Source organism: Myxocyprinus asiaticus, chromosome 11 (assembly GCF_019703515.2).
Source record: "Myxocyprinus asiaticus isolate MX2 ecotype Aquarium Trade chromosome 11, UBuf_Myxa_2, whole genome shotgun sequence".
In the NCBI taxonomy this organism is placed as follows: domain Eukaryota; kingdom Metazoa; phylum Chordata; class Actinopteri; order Cypriniformes; family Catostomidae; genus Myxocyprinus; species Myxocyprinus asiaticus.
In genome coordinates, this window is record NC_059354.1 from 44016255 (window position 1) to 44038853 (window position 22599).

General features: G+C 35.9%; 1 protein-coding gene across 3 annotated transcripts in view; it reads right to left on the reverse strand.

Moving 5' to 3' along the window:
• Positions 1-2604: 2604 nt before the first annotated feature.
• LOC127447914 (dual specificity calcium/calmodulin-dependent 3',5'-cyclic nucleotide phosphodiesterase 1A-like) overlaps positions 2605-22599 on the reverse strand; it is a 100751-nt gene continuing 80756 nt past the window's right edge. For all 3 annotated transcript variants that reach the window (XM_051710111.1, XM_051710112.1, XM_051710113.1), the window contains 11 exons: positions 21565-21631; positions 21249-21365; positions 17872-18012; positions 17582-17682; positions 11372-11497; positions 11063-11164; positions 10285-10405; positions 9842-9923; positions 8385-8499; positions 8111-8298; positions 2605-6441 (listed from right to left, as the gene is read on the reverse strand). In XM_051710111.1, coding sequence (XP_051566071.1) covers positions 6173-6441; positions 8111-8298; positions 8385-8499; positions 9842-9923; positions 10285-10405; positions 11063-11164; positions 11372-11497; positions 17582-17682; positions 17872-18012; positions 21249-21365; positions 21565-21631 — 1429 coding nt within the window. In that variant the 3' untranslated portion in view covers positions 2605-6172. The remainder of the gene's footprint in view (positions 6442-8110; positions 8299-8384; positions 8500-9841; positions 9924-10284; positions 10406-11062; positions 11165-11371; positions 11498-17581; positions 17683-17871; positions 18013-21248; positions 21366-21564; positions 21632-22599) is intronic.

The window sequence follows — 22599 nt, forward strand, 5'->3', positions numbered from 1 at the left end:
TCACCTTATGTAGAAAGAGCTTGAAGCTTTGTAGAATCTTTCTCTGACAAAAGCATTATTTTTGTAGGTATGGCTGTTTTGTATGCAGACATGACTCTGAAGTCCCACATGGCTGTTGTACAGCTCACAGAGTCTCTGATATGAGTTTCTGAAATGTGGGGATCATACATAGAGTTGAAGCTTGATACATACTCACATGGTCATTGGATTATTTTAGATCTGCTGTAATATACACAAAAAACATTTTGTAGAATCATCATCCTGCCTCATAATACCATAATACAAAGTTGATGACAGGGTGAATTTTGTGGTTTGTGTAAATCATTCTGAGCAGCTAAGAGCTCTTTTATGCCGCTGTTTTATTGAGGTCACCGACAGATTAAAAAAAGTTTTAAAGCTTATTTTTCCCCAAAAATTATTGTATCCGAAAAAGTATTTCCCTCCTCTGCCATCCAATTTTCTTTGTATTACAAAATTAAGGTGAATATAACAAATAACGCTATATTATTTGTTATAATAATATCCCCCCCCCCCCAAAAAAACATCTCAAATTCCCATTGCAAAAGCCTTATTGTATTGCAAAAAAATGTACTGATTTTAATTCATGCAGATTGAAATAAAAAAAAAGTGTTCAGAAAGGATGATTGTCATTTCTATATTAGGTAACTGTTTCCCATTTTTTTCATTTTCTCCCTTTTACAGTATATTACAGAAATACAAATTTGAGGGGGTTTCTTAATTGAAAATGTCACAGTGCAAAAATTACATAAATTATATACACCAATCAGCCACAACATTAAAACCACCTGCCTAATATTGTGAAGGTCCCCCTTGTGCCGCCAAAACGAGCCACAATTGTACAGAGTGGTTATCTGATTTACCGTAGACTTTGTCAGTACGAAACAGTCTGGCCATTCTCCGTTGACCTCTCTCATCAACAAGGCATTTCCGTCCACAGAACAGCAGCTCACTGGATGTTTTTTGTTTTTGGCACCATTCTGAGTAAATTCTAGAGACTGTTGTGTGTGAAACTCCCAGGAGATCAGCAGTTACAGAAATACTCAAACCAGCCCATCTGGCACCAACAATCATGCCACGCTCCAAATCACTGAGATCACATTTTTCCCCATTCTGATGGTTGATGTGAACTTTAACTGAAGCTCCTGACCCGTATCTGCATGATTTTATGCACTGCACTGCTGTCACACGATTGGCTGATAAGATAATCGCATGGATGACTGTTGGTGCCAGATGGGCTGGTTTGAGTATTTCTGTAACTGCTGATCTCCTGAGATTTTCACACACAACAGTCTCTAGAATTTACTCAGAATGGTGCCAAAAACAAAAAAAACATCCAGTGAGCGGCAGTTCTGTGGACAGAAATGCCTTGTTGATGAGAGAGGTCAACACAGAATGGCCAGACTTGTTCATACTGAAAGTCTACGGTAACTCAGATAACCGCTCTGTACAATTGTGGTGAGAAGAATATCATCTCAGAATGCTATTCAGAAATGCGGGTTGGCGCTGTTTTGGCGGCACGTGGGGGGCCTACAAAATATTAGGCAGGTGGTTTTAATGTTGTGACTGATCGGTGTATATATATATATATATATATATATATATATATATATATATATATATATATATACACAGTACTGTGCAAAAGTTTTAGGCACTTAAGATGTTTCACAAAAACATTTGTCTTAAGATGGTTATTATATCTTCAGCTTTAGTGTGTCAATAGGAAAAATACATTTTAGACTCCCAAACATTACTTTTGCAAATCGAAAAGATTAGAATAAAAGAACAGGGCCCTCTGCAAGAGATGGCATTTCTCCCACAGACCCCCTACTGAACATCGAGTCAGTCTGGGATTACAAGAAGAGACAGAAGCAATTGAGACGGCCTAAATAGATTGAAGAACTGTGGTGAATTCTCCAAGAAGCTTGGAACATCCTATCTGCCAACAACCAAGAAAAAGTGTCCAGGTGTACCTAGAAGAATTAGTGCTGTTTTAAAGGCAAAGGTGGCCATACTAAATATTGATTTAGCTTTTATGTTTACTGGACTTCGTATGATGTTAACTGATAAATGAAAACTATTTATGGCATTATTTTTGAAGACATCCTCACTATGCAACATTTTTCACAAGTGCCTAAAACTTTTGCACAGTACTGTATATATATATTACTGTATACATGTACACTGTAATTATATTGGAGTGAAAAATGAACTTTCTTAATGAGATTCACTTTTATAAAACTGTTTTCAGTTTTTAAAATGATAAAAATATTGGCAACATTTCTGTTTTATTTCAATAGATGTTCTAGATATTTCTATCATCCTCGTGTTTCCTAAATGAGCATATACGTAGATCACTAGCAGCAGTGCAGAGCTGTATGTGTTCAGTTCAGACATCCTTTTTATTTGATGATTTTCTGTTTAATAAACTTTACATAAACACACTTGCTACAATGAATCGCCCTGAGCTCAAATGTGAAAACTGTGTAGTCATGGTGTCCGTGTGTGAAAGTAAAGACACCAAGTGTTACTTCAGCCCACACTTCAATCAGTTGTTAAAAGAGATGCAATGACAAAAATAAATCTCTTTTCTGTTCGTTTATATCATATATAATGCAAAAATGTTTCAGTATTTCACATAAACATTATAAAACATGATACAGTGATTTGGTAGCATGTTTAAAACCTCAAGAGACTGATCCAAGGAACAGTGTAAGAACAGACAATGGCTATGCTTGAAAAGCATACTACCATACTACTCTTACTATTTCTGCAGTATATGGTATGTATATTGTGCACATTATGGAAATTTTGTGCATGGAACACCTGGATGATCTACATTTGCCAAAATATGTAGTATAGAAGTGAGCACACTGCGTGGAATACTTATCCCAATACTGTATATATTTTTAACATGGGGCTGCCAAATGTTAAGACATGTTTTTGCAAAAACGTATTTAAATGCAAAATAACTTATTTGTTTTTCGAGATAACTGGATGCTACCTGCTAAATTAAACCTTTAATGTGATGATGTCATGTGACAACAATGTAGCATTACTGTTTGAAAAAGTTATCTCTGCAATACATTGTTTCAAGTTCTATTAAAAAAATAGTTAGTAGTTAGTAATAACTACCACTATTCGCCAGCCATATCACCCTGTAGCTCAAGACTGGTTACCCACTGAACCTAAGCAGGGTTGAGCCTGGCTAATACCTGGATGGGAGACCTCCTGGGGAAAAACTAAGGTTGCTGCTGGAAGATGTGTTAGTGAGGCCAGCAGTGGGTTCTCACCCTGTGGTTTGTGTGGGTCCTAATACCCCAGTATAGTAATGAGGACACTGTCCTTCGGATGAGATGTTAAACTGAGGTCCTGACTCTCTGTGGTCATTAAAATCCCCCCCACTGGCCCTTATCATTTATGGCCTCCTAATAATCCACATCCATGAATTGGCTCTATCACTCTACTCTCTCCTCTCCACCAATAGCTGGTGTGTGGTGAGTGCACTATGGCTGCTGTTGCATCATCCAGGTGGATGCTGCACACTGGTGGTGGTTGAGGAGAGTCCCCTGTTCACTGTGTAAAGCACTTTGAGTGTGGTGTCAGAAGAGCGCTATATAAATGTAACATTCAGTAATAGCTAGTATTGTATTCAAAACAGAGTATGGGAGTGAGGAGTGGCATGATATTGCCTAGAGCGAGGAGCGGGTTTTTAAAAAATATTTAAAAATATTAATTTGATTTAATTTTATGTTTTGTTTTCGTTCAGGTAATTTTGTTTTCCGTTGGGAATTTATATATTTTTTTCGTCTAGTAATTTATTGAATTGATCAAACCCAGAGAATACTGCCGACATGTTTCAAAAGTAAGCTATAAAAATAATTTAATTTAGTCTTGGGCTAATGTTAGTGTTCCAATAAAGCACATGTAGCTTTTCTTCTAGTATTGTGTATTTATTTTTCATTTAATACATCTTCTGCATGGAAGGTTGTGTTATTTAAAAGCATACTGAAATAACTTTACAGTGGAGAGGTAGTTAGGCACTAATTTTGCCATGGAGCGAACACGGAGCGGGGATTCTCTAATCCAGTGGTCGACAACCTATGGCAGGCGTGCCAGCATTGGCACGCAGAGGGGTAATCACTGGCATACCAGCAACGGCGAGAGAGGAGGAGACTATGTTATTCATATGAAATTCCGCACTTTCATTCCAATCTACATCTTGATGTAATCCTTCCTCATGATCAAGCAGCGCGTTCTCATGAGTTGAATACTGCAGTGTACCCAACAGACTCGTGCAGCGCATGCAAGCCATTCGCGCATCACGAGCCGGCAGCGCTTCACGTTCAGTTAATCGCGTGAGTAAACGCTCCCGCTTTCCTTCGGTCAGTCTGCGTGGATGACAGCCTACATTCAGTGTTTCATTTGTTTCTTTTTGCTTTCAGAACAACACGTGATGTAATAAGGAAAACACCAATCTTAATCCTTGAGATTTCCAACCCAGCATACAGGTACACCCTCCTTACACCATGGTCACACTCAAAACTACATTAAACAAATATAAGTGAAAACATAAACCCACATCGTCTAAATATTCAGTCTATTCAAAATATAAATTAAACCTGGAAATAAAATTGTAGGATTTTGCAGGTGCGATTCACCGAAAAGGGCTAAATAATTGATCAGCTTCGCAAATGGCTTGCACGGGCAGCACGAGTCTCGTTACTCTTTAATCGTGTTTAGCCTCCCATTCAGCTGATGAAAACACGCTGCATGATCATGAGGAAGGATTACATCAAGATGTAGATTGGAATGCAGGTGCGAAAAACTTCATATAAATAAAAATAGCCTGCTCCTCTCTCGCTGTTGCTTGCGTGCTAGTGATTACCCCTGTGTGATTTTGAAAAATGTATGACATAATATAAGAAATATTTAAGATTCCACACACTTTCATGATCAGTAATCAAGTAAGCAAATTTGTGACATTTACGGTTAACTCATTTTGTTAAAAGGACAGGTTTTCTTTCATTAAAACACTTTCACAAGATGCTCTGTGAAAATTCACATGCAAGATTTTTCACATGCGGGGTTTGCACAAATTTTTCACTCAAACTGTTATGCTGATAATATCATTTGTAATGAAAAATAAATGATTAAAATAGAAAAATGCAAAATAGAAACATTTTCACAAGTGGACTCAAACTTCAGAAAATCACATACATGTGAAATTGAATGTATGTTCATTAAAGAAGGCTTTGAGCGTGTAGGGGAAATTGTTGCCGCTCCACTCCTCTCACATACTCTTATTCAAAACATAGCCAATGTATTCAACATTTGTTTAGACAATGCTATGACCTATAATACTGTATGGAATTAAAGGGACACATTTCTCTTCATTTGGAGAATGTGACTGCAGGGTTGCCATGTTGTCTGTTAGAATGAAATGCCGCCCCCTTGAGGACACATAACTCAACAACAGCCTATGCGTATCTTCCTCATTAGGTAGAAATTGGCTAATTGATGGCATGTTATACTCAAATTTTACAGCTGCACATAGAATACGAGTCATGCTACAATTAAAAAAAAAGCATCTTTATGGATTGTTCTGGAAATTGGAGTAAATAGCATTCATAAGTCCACAGAGAAATGGGTCAGAACACCGTAAAATATTCCCAATTTGCCGGCAATCCACCTAATGTTCCATAAAGAGCCCATAAACAAATCCGAAACTAATTGTGGTGCAAAGTGTAGCTGCGCAATCTTTAATAAATAACGACATGGTCTACAAAAGAAACAATTTACAAAAAAAACAAACTAATTGAAACAACAGGAAAAAAGTCCGGGAAGCAAAAAAGGTAGCGTTGCGCTTCAGAGACTCTCTAAATCCACCCCAAGGGATGGTTAAGATCCATCTCCTGCAATAACACAATCACTATGACAACACTGCACACTACCGTCTCTATGACGATGCACGAGTCGCTCCGTGGACATTCTGTACGTCCGTTTGTACAATTAGCCCTCCAAGCCCAAGAGTAAAACAGCATTACAATACAATGAGGACAATGCTATGTACATTATCCTTGGGTTTGTGATTAAAAACACAGCAGAAGCTGTGTTAAAAACATTCAGGTTTCACACTGACGCTGTGACGTCAGGCAGTTTTACCGTTCCAAGGCAGAGTTTCTGAGCTGTGCTCATCAGGGGAACCACTGCCGTGTCCCTCTGTGGGGGACTGGGAACTCTGGTCCAAAGAGTCCTGGGAAGAGTGAGTCGAGTCCGTGTTGTTCAGTTCGTTTAGTGACTTTGATTCAGGCTCTTGACTTCCTCTGACCGGACTGCTTTGTGACAGTGTGACTTGTGCGTTCCTCAAGGGCTCCACTTCCTGCTCTGACATTCTCTCGTGTTCCTTATTGGCCAACTCTGGAAGTGAGATTCAAAGTTATTATCATTAAAGGGATAGTTCATTAATAAATGCAAATTCTGTTATTAATTACTCATCCTGATGTTGTTCCAAACCCATATGATTTTCAAGGGCACTTTTACTTTCTTTCTAACCATGTAAAACTAACGGTCTCTCATTCATTTATATCAAATATGTCAATTTAATTGATTTATTAATACAAATTCTGAAAATCGATAATTTATTAACTCTTACCCTTGAAGAGATAGTTCACCCAAAAATGAAAATTCTCTCATCATTTACTCACCCTCATGCCATCCCAGATGTGTATGAATTTCTTTCTTCAGCAGAACACAAATGAAGATTTTTAGAAGAATATCTCAGCTCTGTAGGTCCATACAATGCAAGTAAATGGTGATTAGACCTTTGTAGCTCCAAAAATCACATAAAGGAAACATAAAAGTAATCCAAATGACACCAGTGGTTAAATCCATATCTTCAGAAATTATATGATAGATATGAAGATATGGATTCAACCACTGGATTCGTATGGGTTACTTTTATGTTTCCTTTATGTGATTTTTGGAGCTACAGAGGTCTGGTCACCATTCACTTGCATTGTATGGACCTACAGAGCTGAGATATTCTTCTAAAAATCTTCATTTGTGTTCTGCAGAAGAAAGAAAGTCATACACATCTGGGATGGCATGAGGGTGAGTAAATGATGAGAGAATTTTTATTTTTGGGTGAACTGTCCCTTTAAGGGCCAAAAATATTGAACATGGGTGGTCCCCTGGTGTTTCATTGAAACCAGTATACTACAAACATAAAACTAGATTGTATATATTTGTTTTTAATTATTGCCCTGTCACAACGCGACATTGTCCATTATCTGTCCCAGTCTTCATAAGTAACTGAAATGAGATATTTTCCATCTGAAAATTCTAAACGCGCCAAAGTGCACCACACGCGGTTTTCTGAAGGAATTTACAGATGCCGACTAGCGACACTGGCAGAGTGGATCCTCATTTTCACCTCGCAAAAATGGTCAAATATAATTATTTTTTGATTTATGATGGTTTGTACACCTAATTTACTAACATTAAATCATTGTATATCTTACAACTGAAAAATCGCTAGGTTAATTATTATGCATACAGTTAATATGCACGTAGTCTTGCAGTTATTTATTAAATTATTTAACACAACACCATCTAACAGCTGTAAAGTTATTACATGGATGCTATGTGGAAAAATATCTGTCCATTAAGCAGCCATTGAAAACTTTTTGAAAGTTATTTTCTGCAGTGTCAAAAGAATATAGAAAAGCCAGAGTCAATTGTTTGTTTGTAAACAGTAGCGTCATCTATATCTACACATCTATCTATACATCTATATCTAGCTATCTATATACAGTATAGAGTATATAGCTATATCTAGATACATATATACACACACACACACACACACACACACATTTATGTTACAGTTAATTAACAGTTTAAATTGTTATATATTTAATGGTTTATACAGTATACAGTATTTAATAGTTAGGTATTTACAGTAATAGTTTTGATGTACTTTTAATCAAAAATTTGAAAAATAGTAATAATAAAGAATGAGTCAGTGTGTCTAAACTTTCAACCCTTCATATATACAGTACATATACAAACTTATACATGTGCACACCTTGAATGGAGAGCTCTTTCCAGCGCTCCTTATTGTTCTGAATGATTTCAGAGAGCAGGTGTCGCACTCGTTTCAGGTCGATGCTGCCCAATGAGTAATCTGTAGTGCCTCTCTGCTCATCATTCAAACCCCGACCGCTGTGTCTCTGTACTGACTCCACCACTGTGGCTGAGCCCCGACCTGTTAAACTGCATCATACAAGCAGATTCCACACAGATTATAATCCCTGCATTAAAACACCTTTACCATGATGAACGCATGACCTTCATCTCACCTTGACCTGCGGACACCCCCAGATTTTACGGCTTCCTCTATGAGAGGACTTATGATCTTCTCTGTGGTGTCGACCAGAACAGAGATCGTGGGCTCCACAATAAAATCAATGAACCCTTGAAGGAAAGTGTTTAGTTTGTTGTCATTTATTTAACTTGCTAAAAATCATAAGCAATAACGGCTTCAGATCCAATCAAGACACTTATGGTGTCATTAAATAAAATTGTACATTTATTTTATGAATCTCAGTAGACTTTGAAAGAGATCATGTTATTGTTACAGTAGCCTCTTGGTGCCAGTAAAGAACTAAGCATGGCTGGTCTAAACATATTTCTGTAAGACTATGTTTGGAATAGCATACTAGCCTACTACTCTTAATATATCTGCAGTTTATACTGTAGAATGTATACTATGCACAATATGACAAAATAGACAAATGAACCAGAAGTATCATTAAGCATATTTTATTTTTGACTCATTTTTTGATTGTAATGCTAAAAGTTAAGACCTTTTTAAACAAAATTTAATTAAAACATAGCATACAGTAAGTATTTGTGATGAGATCATGTTATCTACTACTAATGTTATAAACAACTACTGTTTGAAATGTTTAGCATGGAACAATGCCTTCAGTTTGAGAAACTGTAGGCAGTATACTGTGCAGTATTCTATACCTAGTAAGCTAGTATTCCATTCAAGCCGATAAGTCTCAGGCTATGTTTGAAATGTAATACTTGCTTACTACGTACTGAATATTGCATAAAATATTTTGTAAAACAGGATTCATTCTGCAATGTTAAACATTTCAGACAGAAGTATGCTACATTTTTGCCACATGGCCTCATCAGGTTCCATGTTTTGAGAGTTGTATCTAGTTGTGGATGGTTTGCATTTTTAATTCACTTTTGAGTAAAAAAATATATTAAATATAATATAATATTACATTTAAATATAATAGTTGTAATATATTTAATACTGTATAATACAATTATACTAAATATAATAAATTACATATTAAATATAAATTAAATATATTACATATTAAATATATACACAGGATGACATCAAGTTCCATGTTTAATTCAGAGAGTGTATAGTTGTGCAAATAAAAAACAGTTTAGCATTTTTAATTCAATTTTGTGCAAAAAATATATAAAAATAATATAATATTAAATGTAAATATATTAAATGAAATATAATATAACACTTAATATAATACATTTACATTAAATATAATATATTAATAAATTATATATATATATATATATATATATATATATATATATATATAATATATTAATAAATTATATATTATATATATATATATAATATATTAATAAATTATATATATATACTGCATATATATTTTATAGAACAGAATAAATATGTTCTACTGTGCACAGTATGCATAATATATACTGCAGATATAGTATGTGAGTATGTGTGTGAGAGCTTTACCTATCTGAGACTGGGCAATCATAGTGGCTTTCCGATCACACAGTGGAGAGAATGGCAGTCCTAATTCTGCCTCCTTGTCACCCTGCAGAGACAATTAAAGAACCAGAGACAATTAATCAGTCACAGCTGTTAAAAGCTTGGTGAACAGTCTTGGTGAACATTGTGCTTGAATAGTGAAGCAGACATGCCCATTAATTTTGAGCCAATGCATTTATGAATTTTCATGTTTAAATTTGGTCAGTTCAATCAAGTCGCACCCAAAACTGCCACTAGTGCTCAAACAAAACAAACAAATTAATAAATTATACCCCTGGTAGCAGTAAATAAACTTTTGGATTACTCTTATCCCCTGCAATACACCCTAATAATGTTCTTCTATGCAGTAAATGTGTGACGCTCTTTGTGCATTTTGAAATAATGATTATTTTGTGCGTGTACTGTACCTGTCTGAAGAACTCCTCCATAAGTGCTCGTGTCCAGCGGTAGTGCAGTTTCCAGCCCTTAGCAGGGTGACTGATATCAGCCGCGTGCAGCATCAGAGACAGTGCTTTAGCCTTGTCGATTCTGATAAACACACAAATAGATTCATCAGTCATTTACAAACCTTTAATTATCAAAACTAGCTATAAAATGCACTAGAAGCAACATAACTGAATTATGACTCCGTACACAACCACATTAACAACCATACTATACACACTCGCAAACACAGGACACACTGTTCACAACAATGGGTGAATCTCACGAAACCTGTCAAGAACATGTCTATGTCATATTTCGCCCCAAAATCAAAAGAAAGAAATAAGTCTTATGTGGTGAGACTCAAAGTCTAAATCTTATTTTTTATATCTTAGTTTAGAACCACATTTAGTTACATTTCATACTGTAGAACTCAAAGTTACATTTATATAACCATGGTAATGAAAAAGTATTTGGACACTTAAGCCACACTTAAAAATGTATGTATGTCATGGCATTCCATAACAATATATTCAATCAATTGGCATTTATTTTCAAGAAAGATAGCGCAAGTACACTTTCCAGGCAAAAAAAAAAAAAAAAAAAAAATTCACAAATATAAGATTTTAGATTTTAAATGATAAAACACTTTCTGCTTGTCAAATGTTTGTGGAACATGTCAATAGTTGTGGTTACTCTACTTGAACACCTTTGTGAATTTTGTGAAGGGAGCCACTAAAAATCACTTTGGCCATCACTCACCCCTCTGGCTGTTGCAGTGCATTTCTCATAGTCTTGATCTGGTGGAAATGACAGGACATATCTGTGCTCATGACCATCTCGATCACCAGCGTACGCAGCTCCCTGTGGGGAACACGGCATATCAGAACTCTCTCTCTCTCTCTCTCTCTCTCACACACACACACACACACACACACACACACACACACACACAGAGAGCGAGAACTTTCCCAGAACAGATCCTCCATTCCTCACAGCAACTCAACGTCCAAGGACTGTTGGGCACATAGTTCTAGTGTTTCCATGCACTCAGTGCAAACCCCAGCGTACCTCCAGTCGTCTTTGGAGAGATTCACCAGGATGTTCATCTCATCTTCCTGCATGAGTCTGTAGGCAGCACTCACATGGTGGTTTTCCAGAACAGAGCGATCGTTGTACAGGATGGCCACTTCTGATCTGTGCAGAACCAAAGAAAAAGGAGTCAAAAGCATCTCTTAAGCATACAAAATAGAATGAATATGAAAGATTATAATAAGAATATGCACAAACCTACACTCTTCAAAATAAAGGCCCCAATTAGTTTCACAGCCTTTTCAAAGCAGAACCTTTTTAAAAGGGAGTGTTTAGACAAAAATGAAAATGTCATCATTTACTCACCATCATGTCGTTCCATAAGCGTATGACTTCCTTGCTTCCTTGGAACACAAAAAATGTTCTTTATGAAAGCATACTGTCACCAGGGGCTGACACACTCCAAAAGGACAAAAAAAAAAAAAAGCATTACGAAAGCAGTCCATTTGACTTGAGCGTTATATTCAACGATAATTGTTTTGTGTAAGGAACAGACTAAAATTGAAGCCATTAAGCCCCGTACACATGCAGTGACTTCCAACGACAAAGAGACCTCGTCTCATTCATTTTCAATAAGAGCTGGTGACACAAGTGACACAAGCCACAGTGACCTCGAGCAACTAGATGTGGGCATTTCCAGCGACTTCAAAAAGTTGAGAAAAGTTTAATGTTATGCAAATGAGGAGCGACTTTTGGCAGCGACAACCAAAAGGAGTGAAGACGGTGTTCAGTGGAGCTCATGTCATCAGTTTCCTGCAGCCTGATTTCATGAAATTTACATGAACATGACAACATTTTTGCAATTTAAAATGTACGTGCTGCATAACACGTTTGGCTGGAGGTTTCCAGTGAAATGTCCAGCTGGGGGCTCCAAAAGCGAGTCAAATGTTGTCGTATTCAAATGAGGTTTTAAGGTGAATTTTAGATGGAAGTTTTTAAAACATACCTCCCTAATGTAAAACCAGGGCTCGAGTTGAAGGGGGATGTGAGGGGATTCCCTTATGTTGCTTTACTGGAGCAATTACTGGAATAATAAGGTAGTGTGTGTGTGTGTGTGTGTGTGTGTGTGTGTGTGTGTGTGGGTGAGTTTGGGTGGTTTACGAGGAAATGTTTTAGGTTACAAGCTGGTAATTACAAGGGTATTATGCTATAAATGTGGTTTATGAGGACATTTTTTTGTGAGGGTTAGGTTTAGGGGTAGGGTTAGGGGATAGAATCTATAGTTTATACAGAATAAATGTATCCTCATAAGAATAGTCACACCAACATGTGTATGTGTGAGTGTGTATGTGTGAAAGAGAGAGTTTGTGTTTGAGTGATCGAAAGAGGGAAACTCATAAACTGAGAGGGATTGCTTCTGGGATTATCTATTTTGTTGCAGCTCTTGTCAGAAGTAACATCGCTTCAAAATCGCCAAGATGTAAATATAAGCACTTCTCAGCAGCAGCGAGTGTCGGCATTTTTGTATGTAGCTTCTCCGGTGTAAACCTTAACAACTGTTTTCAACCCCACTGAGACGCAGGTGTGCGCTGACATGAAGGCTTTGTTTATCGCTCGTGAGTGTGTGCGTAATATATATGTATCCATGTGTGTGTGAGAGAACTTGAGAGGGAGAGGGCGAGCGCGAGGGTGTTTCACAAAGCTATTTCAGATAATATAGAAACTGTTGTATTGATCAAGTGTATCTAACTTTGATACAGCTCAAGCCTTCGTTGCTAGTTTGCAAACGTCACTTTCGAACTAGCAACGGAGGATGTGCTGCTGGCTTTGGAGTAACAAGGTAGTGTGTGTGTGTGTGTGCATGTGATTTGGTTTTGGTAGTATACGAGGATTTTTTTAGGTTATGAACTAGTAGTTATGAGGGTATTATTCTATTAACGTGGTTTATGAGGACATGTCTAGTGTCCCTGTAATTCAAACGGCTTAAAAAAAAACATACTAAACAATGTTTTTTTTGAAAATGTACAAATATCACAAGGTTTCAGTGATGCTTAGGTTTAGGGGTAAGGTTATGGTTCGGGGATTGAATAGTAAATTTGTACAGGGTAAAAATCATTATGTCTATGGAGAGCCCTCGTAATACACCAATACCAACGTGTGTGTGTGTGTGTGTGTGCGCATGTGTGAGAGGGTGTGCAAGTGCGGGTGAGACGAAGAGCATGAGGGCACTTTTCAACCAAATTGAAATAAATGTAGGATGTTGTAGACATTGACGTTCTTAACCCATTTACTTTAACCAGTGTCTTTGTTTTATATGGTTATTTTGCTGTGGTAGCATGTGTGTGTGCGTGGGTGAGATGAGAGCAAAAGAGAGAGAAAGAGAGGGAGCCCAAGGACGCATTTCATCTAAATTAAAATACACTTAGGATATTATAGACGTTGTTTGTCATTCTTATCCGATGTACATAACCAATGAATAGATTTTGATGTGTGGGGTTGCCAGATTTCAAGAGGTGAAATCCCCCAATCAGATCTTTACACTTGCACAGTTAACTATTATGTATATAATTATTATGTTAACTATTTGTAAATATTACGCCAGTGTTGCACTTTATTTGCACAATCTGACAACTTTGAGGGCGTGAGATCTCTCTCTTTCTCCACTGCGAAAAGGCGCCAGTTATGTCAGAGTTTAGCGATGCGTTGACTTGTCCTTCCTAGTGTTCACGTGAAACTTATAATGCAAGTTCTCAAAAGTTTCGCAGACTTTCAAAAATGGCCAAGGAAATCTTTTGTCTTTCTTTAAAAAAAAGGGAATAGAAGGAAATATATTGCTATGACAAGTGTACGGTACAACATGCTCATGTTTAATTATCAGGGTTTCACCCATAAAACGATTTTGTGTGTAGAACAACTTTTTTTCACCGCTGTTTAAGCATCCTTAATAGAAACAGCCCACACAAGCTTCCGTTAGTTCGGTTATTGGAGTAGAAAAACATGCGTGTGTGACAGTGAGTGAAAAATTCTAGAGAGAAAACCATTTTCATGATCATAACATGGATTCTTTTTTTTAAAAAATCATTCAAAATACAATAACAGAGGGTAAAAGGTGCATATTATGACCACAAATTATTAAATTATTACTATTAAATAAAAACTATTAAATAAAAAAATAAAATAAAAATGTAATTCACATAAAACATTAACTTGAATACACCTACACCTTGAATACACATGGATATTTTAAAATAAAGTAAAATATGTCACGTGGTGTCTAGAGACTGTAAAAAGTCAAAGTCTCATTAAAAGCTGAAATTCTTGAAAAAACTAAATGTTAACATGATAGTGCAGAATAACATATTATTATTTCTTTAAAAAAAAAAAAAGCAGTGAAACAATGTGTTTTAAAATATGATTAATACGTAAAAACACTTTTGTCCACCAAATCAAAGTCATGTGGTGTAACCAACACGTACAACCTGGTCTCATAGTGAAAATGAGACCAGGTTGAGTCGAGCGCATGCAAGAGAGAGGAGAAGTTTCTGTGAGTGATTTCACTGTTTTATATGATTTGTCTTTAACCATACTGTATACTGTACATGGATATAATAAAATGATGAGTGGAAAAGAAACTGTCGGCAGTCTGAGCGAGTTTAAAGGAATAGTTCACCCAAAAATGAAAATTCCCTCATCATTTACTCACCCTCATGTCATACCAGATTTGTATGACTGACTTTCTTTTTTTTTTTTTTTTTTTTTTTTTTTACTGCAGAACACAAACGAAGATTTTTAGAATATTTCAACTCTGTAGATCCATACAATGCAAGTGAATGGTGATCAGACTTCTGTAGCTACACAAATCACATAAAGGAACCATAGAAGTAATCCATATGACTCCAGTGTTTAAATCTAAATCTTCAGAAGCAATATAATAGGTGTGTGTGTGTGAGAAACGGATCAAAATGTCCTTTTTTTACTCCAAATCTCCACTTTCACTTTCACATCTGAAAGTCACATGTCTAGTTTGATGGTGATTTAGAGCAAGAAAAGGAACTGTTCTGTTTCTCACCCACACCCAATCATATCGCTTCTGAAGATATGGATTTAATCTCTGAAGTCGTATGTATTACTTTTATGTTTGCTTTATGCGATTTTTGGAGCTGCAAAGGTCTGATCACCATTCACTTGCATTGTATGGACCAACAGAACTGAGATAGTCTTCTAAAAATCTTCATTTGTGTTCTGCAGAAGAAAAAAAGTCATACACATCTGGAATGGCATGAGGGTGAGAAAATGATGACAGAATTTTCATTTTGGGTGAACTATCCCTTTAATTCATGCATTGATAGATCGTTCAACTTGTTAATGATATGATGCATTGAGCATTGCTGCAGTTCATATTAAGACACTCTCCCCCGCAGAATGTTCATTTTTAGGGGCAAGGAAGCTAATTCTTTGTCAAATTAGAATGATATATTAGTTTTTAGGGGCAATATATATCATCTGTGATCACATTTTCTAAAGATATGGCCAGAAGTGAATTCTACCAAAAACATTATAGCAACAGCAGTAGGAATGGCCACTAGCGACTTCATAGTACAGAGAATAGCGACATCCAGTGATAAAGTCGCTGCATGTGTGTATGGCCCTTTATTCACTGAAAATCTTCCCCTCCACCGTAGCTCTCAAATCAACTAACATGAACATTCTTCAATATTTCTCAGTTTGTGTTCCATGGAAGTAAGTCATGTGATTGCAAATTTGATTTATGGAGTTTATTAATTATTTGATTTGAAAGTGAATCACAACTTAAATTTCATTCTGTTTATTAAAGTGATCGTATATACAAAACGACCAATATATGATTTTTACAACCTAGTGTATACCAATACCAATCATATCTATGTTTACAGGACTGATAACCAATATGCAGAGCTGGCATATTGAAAAAAAATAAAAATAAAATAATAAAAAAATATATATATATATATATATATATTTTTTTTTTCAATTGCTGCTAAAAAAAAGTCATTAAACTACAACAATAAAAACTAGGGCTGTCAATCTATTAAATCTTTTAATCGAATTAGAATCGCACATGCAGATTAATTAATGGAATTAATCACAATTAAACATATATAAATATTTGAGAAAGGCCCTCAAATAACAATAATTTAATATATAATGATTAAATAACTATAATAATAATAATATATTATAAATATAACAATTCAAAAAATTTAAATGCATTACATTATTGTGGCAGATCTCTGCATTCAAAATTGTGCTCTGTTCAGCGCTAGTGTCAAGCAAGAGGAGTTTGGTTTGTTCTCTGTAAAGCTGCACGTTGCCTAAACAGCTGGAGTTTTGCTTACTGCCCTCTGCTGAAAACAGGTGGTACTTCGAGCTTGAGTATTTATAACGCATCGTTTTTTAATCTAATAAATTGCACTGAATTAACGCATTAAATCAACAGCCCTAATAAAAACATAAGAGCATTAGCCAATTAATATTTTAATAATAATAACCCAAGTAATACCAAATTTTTATATATATATATATATATATATATGCCACTATTCTTTACATACTCACCAGATGGCGCCATTTATTGGTAGAGTCAATATTTAAAAAAAAACCATAACCTATTAAGCAGAAAAGTGTTAACATTGGTAAAAACAATCATTGGTTGATCTCTAATAATATGCCTTCAGAATACTTGGAATACGAGTCAATGCACAGGTCGCATTGACTACTTTTATTTAGTGTTACAGTGGGTCACTATTAATTGCCATTGTATGGATATCCACAATCACAACATTCTTTAAAATATATTCTTTTGTGTTTCGCAACAGAAAGAAAGTAATTAGAGTTTGGAACAACATGATGGTGAGTAAATAATGACAGTTTTCATCTTGGGTAAACTATTCCTTTAATATAATATTAAATTTAAAGTTAAATGGATGAGGACATTGGACCAATAAGACTGGGCTACCATGTGTTAAGCAGCAGAAATACAAACCAAATGACTGTCAAAATGCCCTGTTGCAAGCCCCATGTTGCATTTGTGGCAGGTTAGGGCACGTTTTAAGGGCATATCAATTTGTTCTAGATCATTAGATGTGATGTAATGGTGTCTTGGAGGCCAACTGAAAACTAGATAGGAGGTACCTTCATACAAAAACACTGTCCGTTAAGTCAACCATACTCCTGAGAATTTGCTGCTTCTTATTGAATGCCGTTACACACCTGGTTTGTATGTGGAAATTATTGGTAGTTCCTGTGTGTTCAAAGTCGTGGATAGCAGCAGCAAACACCATGGCCAATATTTCCAGTTCAGTGAGCCAGTGCTGTGAGAGAGCAGAGCACTCAGCCGTTACACAAATTATCATCATAAGCATGAATCAACATCATTACAGCACATTTCATCAGCTGCACACATTAACCTCAAGCGTTCAGCTCATTTTGGCTATAAACAGCTGTCATATTTGTTTTTCAATGCAAGACAGTCAAGCACAAGTCACTGAGTGCTCACTCACCATAACCCCAGTGTGTAACATCAGATAGTGTGCAGTCTGTGTGACATCGGCAGCGTGGATCAGATTGTGATAAGGGTTTCTGTGCTTGCTATAGCCCATTTCCAGAGCTTCCACAAAGGACACCAAGGATGACACTGGTATCTAGAAAGGGAAGAACACACAGAATTTTAAGATTTTGGTTCCGATTCCATTTAAAATTGTGTAGCCTGTTGCAACAACTCCCTTAAGTAAAAAAATGGGTGACAATATACTTACAATTATTACTAAGGGTTTTCTTAAGTTAAGGGATTTGCTGCAACTGGCCACTGGCTCCTTAATGATTCAAATAACGATTATTTTTAGTACTTTTGATTCCCCAATCTTGAATATTTGTTTTCATCCAACTATATATACTAAACAAAATGCTAAACTGAACCAATAATTTTTGTTACATTTTTCCAGGTTTACTTTTGTTGAATTAAAGTACCATTTATTCAACTACCTGTTGTCATATGAATAATAAGTCAGTAATTACACTAATGTATGTCTCATGCCAGTTCTTTGTTCACTTCAAGTCAGAAATGACTGAAAGTAGAGATTAGTGAGGGAGTAAAATGTTAATTCAGTAACCATTTATACTGATTCAATAAGTCGTTAAGACTGATCAAAAATGATAACTCATTAGTTTGAGACTTAAGATTTTTTTTTTTTTTTGTCCATTTCATTACGAAGAAATAGTTCATTAGTGTCATTTGTTCATTAATCAGAATACGCTGTTTGCGCTGTATGTTAGTTGTTGCAAGCAACCAGAGTCTGTTCACACAGAACACATTTTTGCACAAGTCTGCAATGTTTTTGGATTGTTTTTCTATGTAAACATGCACTTGACAGACGTTTTTGGTCGCTGTGTATTAAGTATTTTAATGGCAAATGTTAGAAAAAAAAAGAACACAAAATTGCACTAATTAAAAAAAATATTGCATAAACAGTGCTTGTGTTTTTTGGGGATGCAATTTCATATGGTTGTAAATTAAAGCTGTGAATATTTCAACTGAAAACATTTTGTAAAAAATGTAATCAATAATAAACATTAAACTTTCTAAGTTCTGTTTTTTTTTTTTTTTTCATCTTTATTATTCGACAGATAATATTTAGTCCATTATGTTTTGCTTTACAAATTCACCTCTAATATTTCAGTGGTTAAAAATCGGTTGGAAATTAAACCTTGTACATCCTGGCATTGCAGGAAAAGCAATAGAGTGACGATGCACAATCTTCACTTGCTAACACTAGGCTTGACCACTAGGTGGTGCAATCAGTTGTATATGTTAATGCAATGCATTTATTTTTCAATTAGTGCAATACAGTGTACTTTTTTGTTTCAAAGACATTTGTCAATAATAATCTTCCAAAGCTGTGGCGCTGTTTTATCAGAATCCTGTGCATGAGCGCCATGTTTTTAAGACGATGAGTCTTAGGGGACATTCAGACAAAACACATTCTGATATAAAAAGCTAGATGTAGCTCAATGAATGGAACAGAATGGAGGTGTCTTGAGATTAAATTTAAATAGAAGTTAAATTTATTTTTAACTTGACGCTCCATCTAAAAAAAACTGTGTGAAGTAGTGCAAAGGATGCAAAAAGGTGCTGTGAACAGCCCTTAAGGTGTCTTACATCTAAAGGCCACATCCATACTAATCTGTTTTCGTTTGACAACTCAGTATCCTAATGTCTTAATTTTCCAAAGTATGCAGTAATGGAGAGTGTTTTCGAAAGGCTCAGTTTTCAGTGAAGGAAGAAAGGGGTAAACATAGCGAAAATCACTGCATTTTCAAACGACAACGTATTAGTGTGGACATGACCCAAGAAAACAGTGACAGTTTTAGAATAGTGTTTCATTTCGAAAATTGTTGAACGCAGATGTAAATGGTACCTAAATGTACCGAGAGAAAAAAAAGGAATGGTTCTAAACAAGAATTGGTTCTTGATTTTCTACCCTATTGAAGAAACAGAATGGACTTCCAAGCTGCAGCCTGAGGCCTTACATTTCCTGCCACTTCTGATTAATAAAGTGTGTTACAGGGCTTGCTTCCTGTGTGGGATCCATTTGCAGGGGCGTAACAACCATGTGCAATCATACGGAGAGCAGGGACTCAATACCGACCACCCAAACATTGGCAACATGTGTCGCATGCATTTATATTCTAATCATGGGAGAGAGGTTTGGTTCTGAGTGTGATTTTTGTGTCTGTCATCTCGGCACTGGTGAAAAGGGTAAGAACTGATGGGAGCTGACAGACTGGTGAAGAAAGAAAGAGACCAGATTCAGAATATCAGACTGCAAATATCAGATTTATATCACGTATGCATCTTCTGTTATTGTATAAAAACATTCAGTACCGTGTCTACTATATACAGGACGTTTGCGGTGTGTTGCGACGCAACAAAAGAATATCACTCCTATTATAATCAATGGAGCTGTCTACACTTGAAGCGTTGCCACGCGTCTTCAATGAAGAGACACAGTTTCCATTTTTGAAACTCAAGTCACTTTATTTTCCCAGTCCGTTGGAAACAAAATTATTACATTTCCAAATATTACGTGTGATTTTTCTTTTCTTTTAGCTATGAATTGTACATGTTCTATATTGACATCATTTCTGACAGTTGAATGTCATTGCATTAGATGCAAAATATCAAACCAAGTGGCATTTGAAAACAAATGATGCTACACCTCGTTCAGAACTAATTCAAGTTCACACAGGAAGTGTCCGGGCAGAGTAATCACTATGACATTTTCCACTAAAGTTTGACAACCAATAAGTGCCACTATATGTTTTGACTTAATTTTACTCTATATCTACTGTTTCATCATTTCAAACCTAACAACCTTCTTTTTGTGAAAAGTTTTGCAGGAAAAGTGTGCCTTAATAAAATAAATGACCCCTACTTTAATTTTGTGTTATGTAATGCAATGACATTCAGACATTAAGTGTGGCTTAAGTGTCTAAATACTTTTTTGGGCCACTGTTACTAACTTCTGACTGTTACATCAAAGCCAGAATTATCTTTTGTTTCTAACCATATGTATACACAATTATAGCAATACAAACTTTGTTTAACATTAATTTATTAATCTAAAAAAGCCCATGTAAAGTCAATTTCAATACTAATGTATTGCTGTAAACAGGGCCTTTTATAGGCATAGGCGAACTAGGCTGTTGCCTAGGGCGGCATCAGCTGGAGCCCTGAAACAGCCCTGTTTACAGCAATACATTAGTATTAAAATTGACTATGCCTAGAAGGACAGGATCACCACTGATGATGATCCCGTCATTGATGCGGTAGCCACGCTAATCCACCGCTACCTCCAAACCACCCAACCCACTATCATACCCTGAAACGACTGATCAGGTCATATCTGGTGAGCAGTTCGTACACCAGGAACTTCAGTGCGTGTTCACTGCTCGCCTCTTGAAGCGTGAAGACGTCGAATGACCATTTATCAACATTCTGAAACAGACAAAACTCATATAAAGTGGTGGCACTGGTAAATATTTAAGGAAACAAATGGAAACCTTTTGGAAACCTATATTTTTATGCATTTGGTAGATGCTTTTATCCAAAGTGACTAACAGTTCATTCAAGGTATTTAAGTTATACACCCACATGTTTGGCACTGTTATAACTCTTCTGTAAAAATAATCTGTACCTTCAGAGCTGCAATTACAGATGGTGGGTAGGTCAAACCTGCCATATTAGATGTTCTTCTGTACATTCTGCAAACACACACACACACACACACACACACACAAAACTTAATTAGCCTTTATTACTACAACTACAGAAATTTCCTCATTCCTGATGTCATTCTAAACTATGCAATATTTCTTTACAGAGCCTAAAAACATATACATTTTATGTTTCTAAATTCAATGTGAATAAATTGCTACTTCTCAAAGGGATGGTTCACCCATAAAAAGAAAATTCTGTCATTGTTTACTGACACGCAGTTTGTTCCAAACTCACTTTCTGTCTTATGCGGAACACAAAAGGAGATTTTTAAGGAATTCCACAGGCCATCTTTTCAATAAATGGCAATGGATAGTGGCTTGCTTTTTAGCTTAATAAGGATCATAATGTGACATTAAAGTAGTCCATGTGGCTCATGCATCATATTACAAGTCTTCTGGAGGTATACTATAGGTTTTGGTGACAAACAATCGTAAATATACGTAATTTTTTAAAAATGTGTTCACAGTGGCATGCACGTTCTGCAAGAACTTGCATTATTTAGCACTAAAAACTAATAACTAACTTTATGACACATTTGGGTGCTTTTAAAGCTTTGAAATGAGGTACTATCCACTGCCAATGCACTAAAAAGACAGCAATATTCATTAAAACATCCCTTCTGTGTTCCGTGTAAGAAAGAAAATCATACAGGTTTGGAACGACATGAGGACATAAATGATCACAGAATTTTTATTTTGGGTGAACGATCAATTTAAAGTTTTGGTCTGTTTTCTTGGACAAAAAAAATAAAAGAAAATAATTCTATTTCAACTATATTTCCAAAAAAATACTTATAGATGGCCTCAAAGCTAACAGTCATGGAGTGGAAAAGGCTAATAGGCATTAATTTCATGAGGTCTTTAATGTTGCAAAAATTATCCACATCACATTTAATCATTAAAAGTACCTAATATGCATTCAAAGAGCCTTAAGCTCAACAGGTGTCAATGAC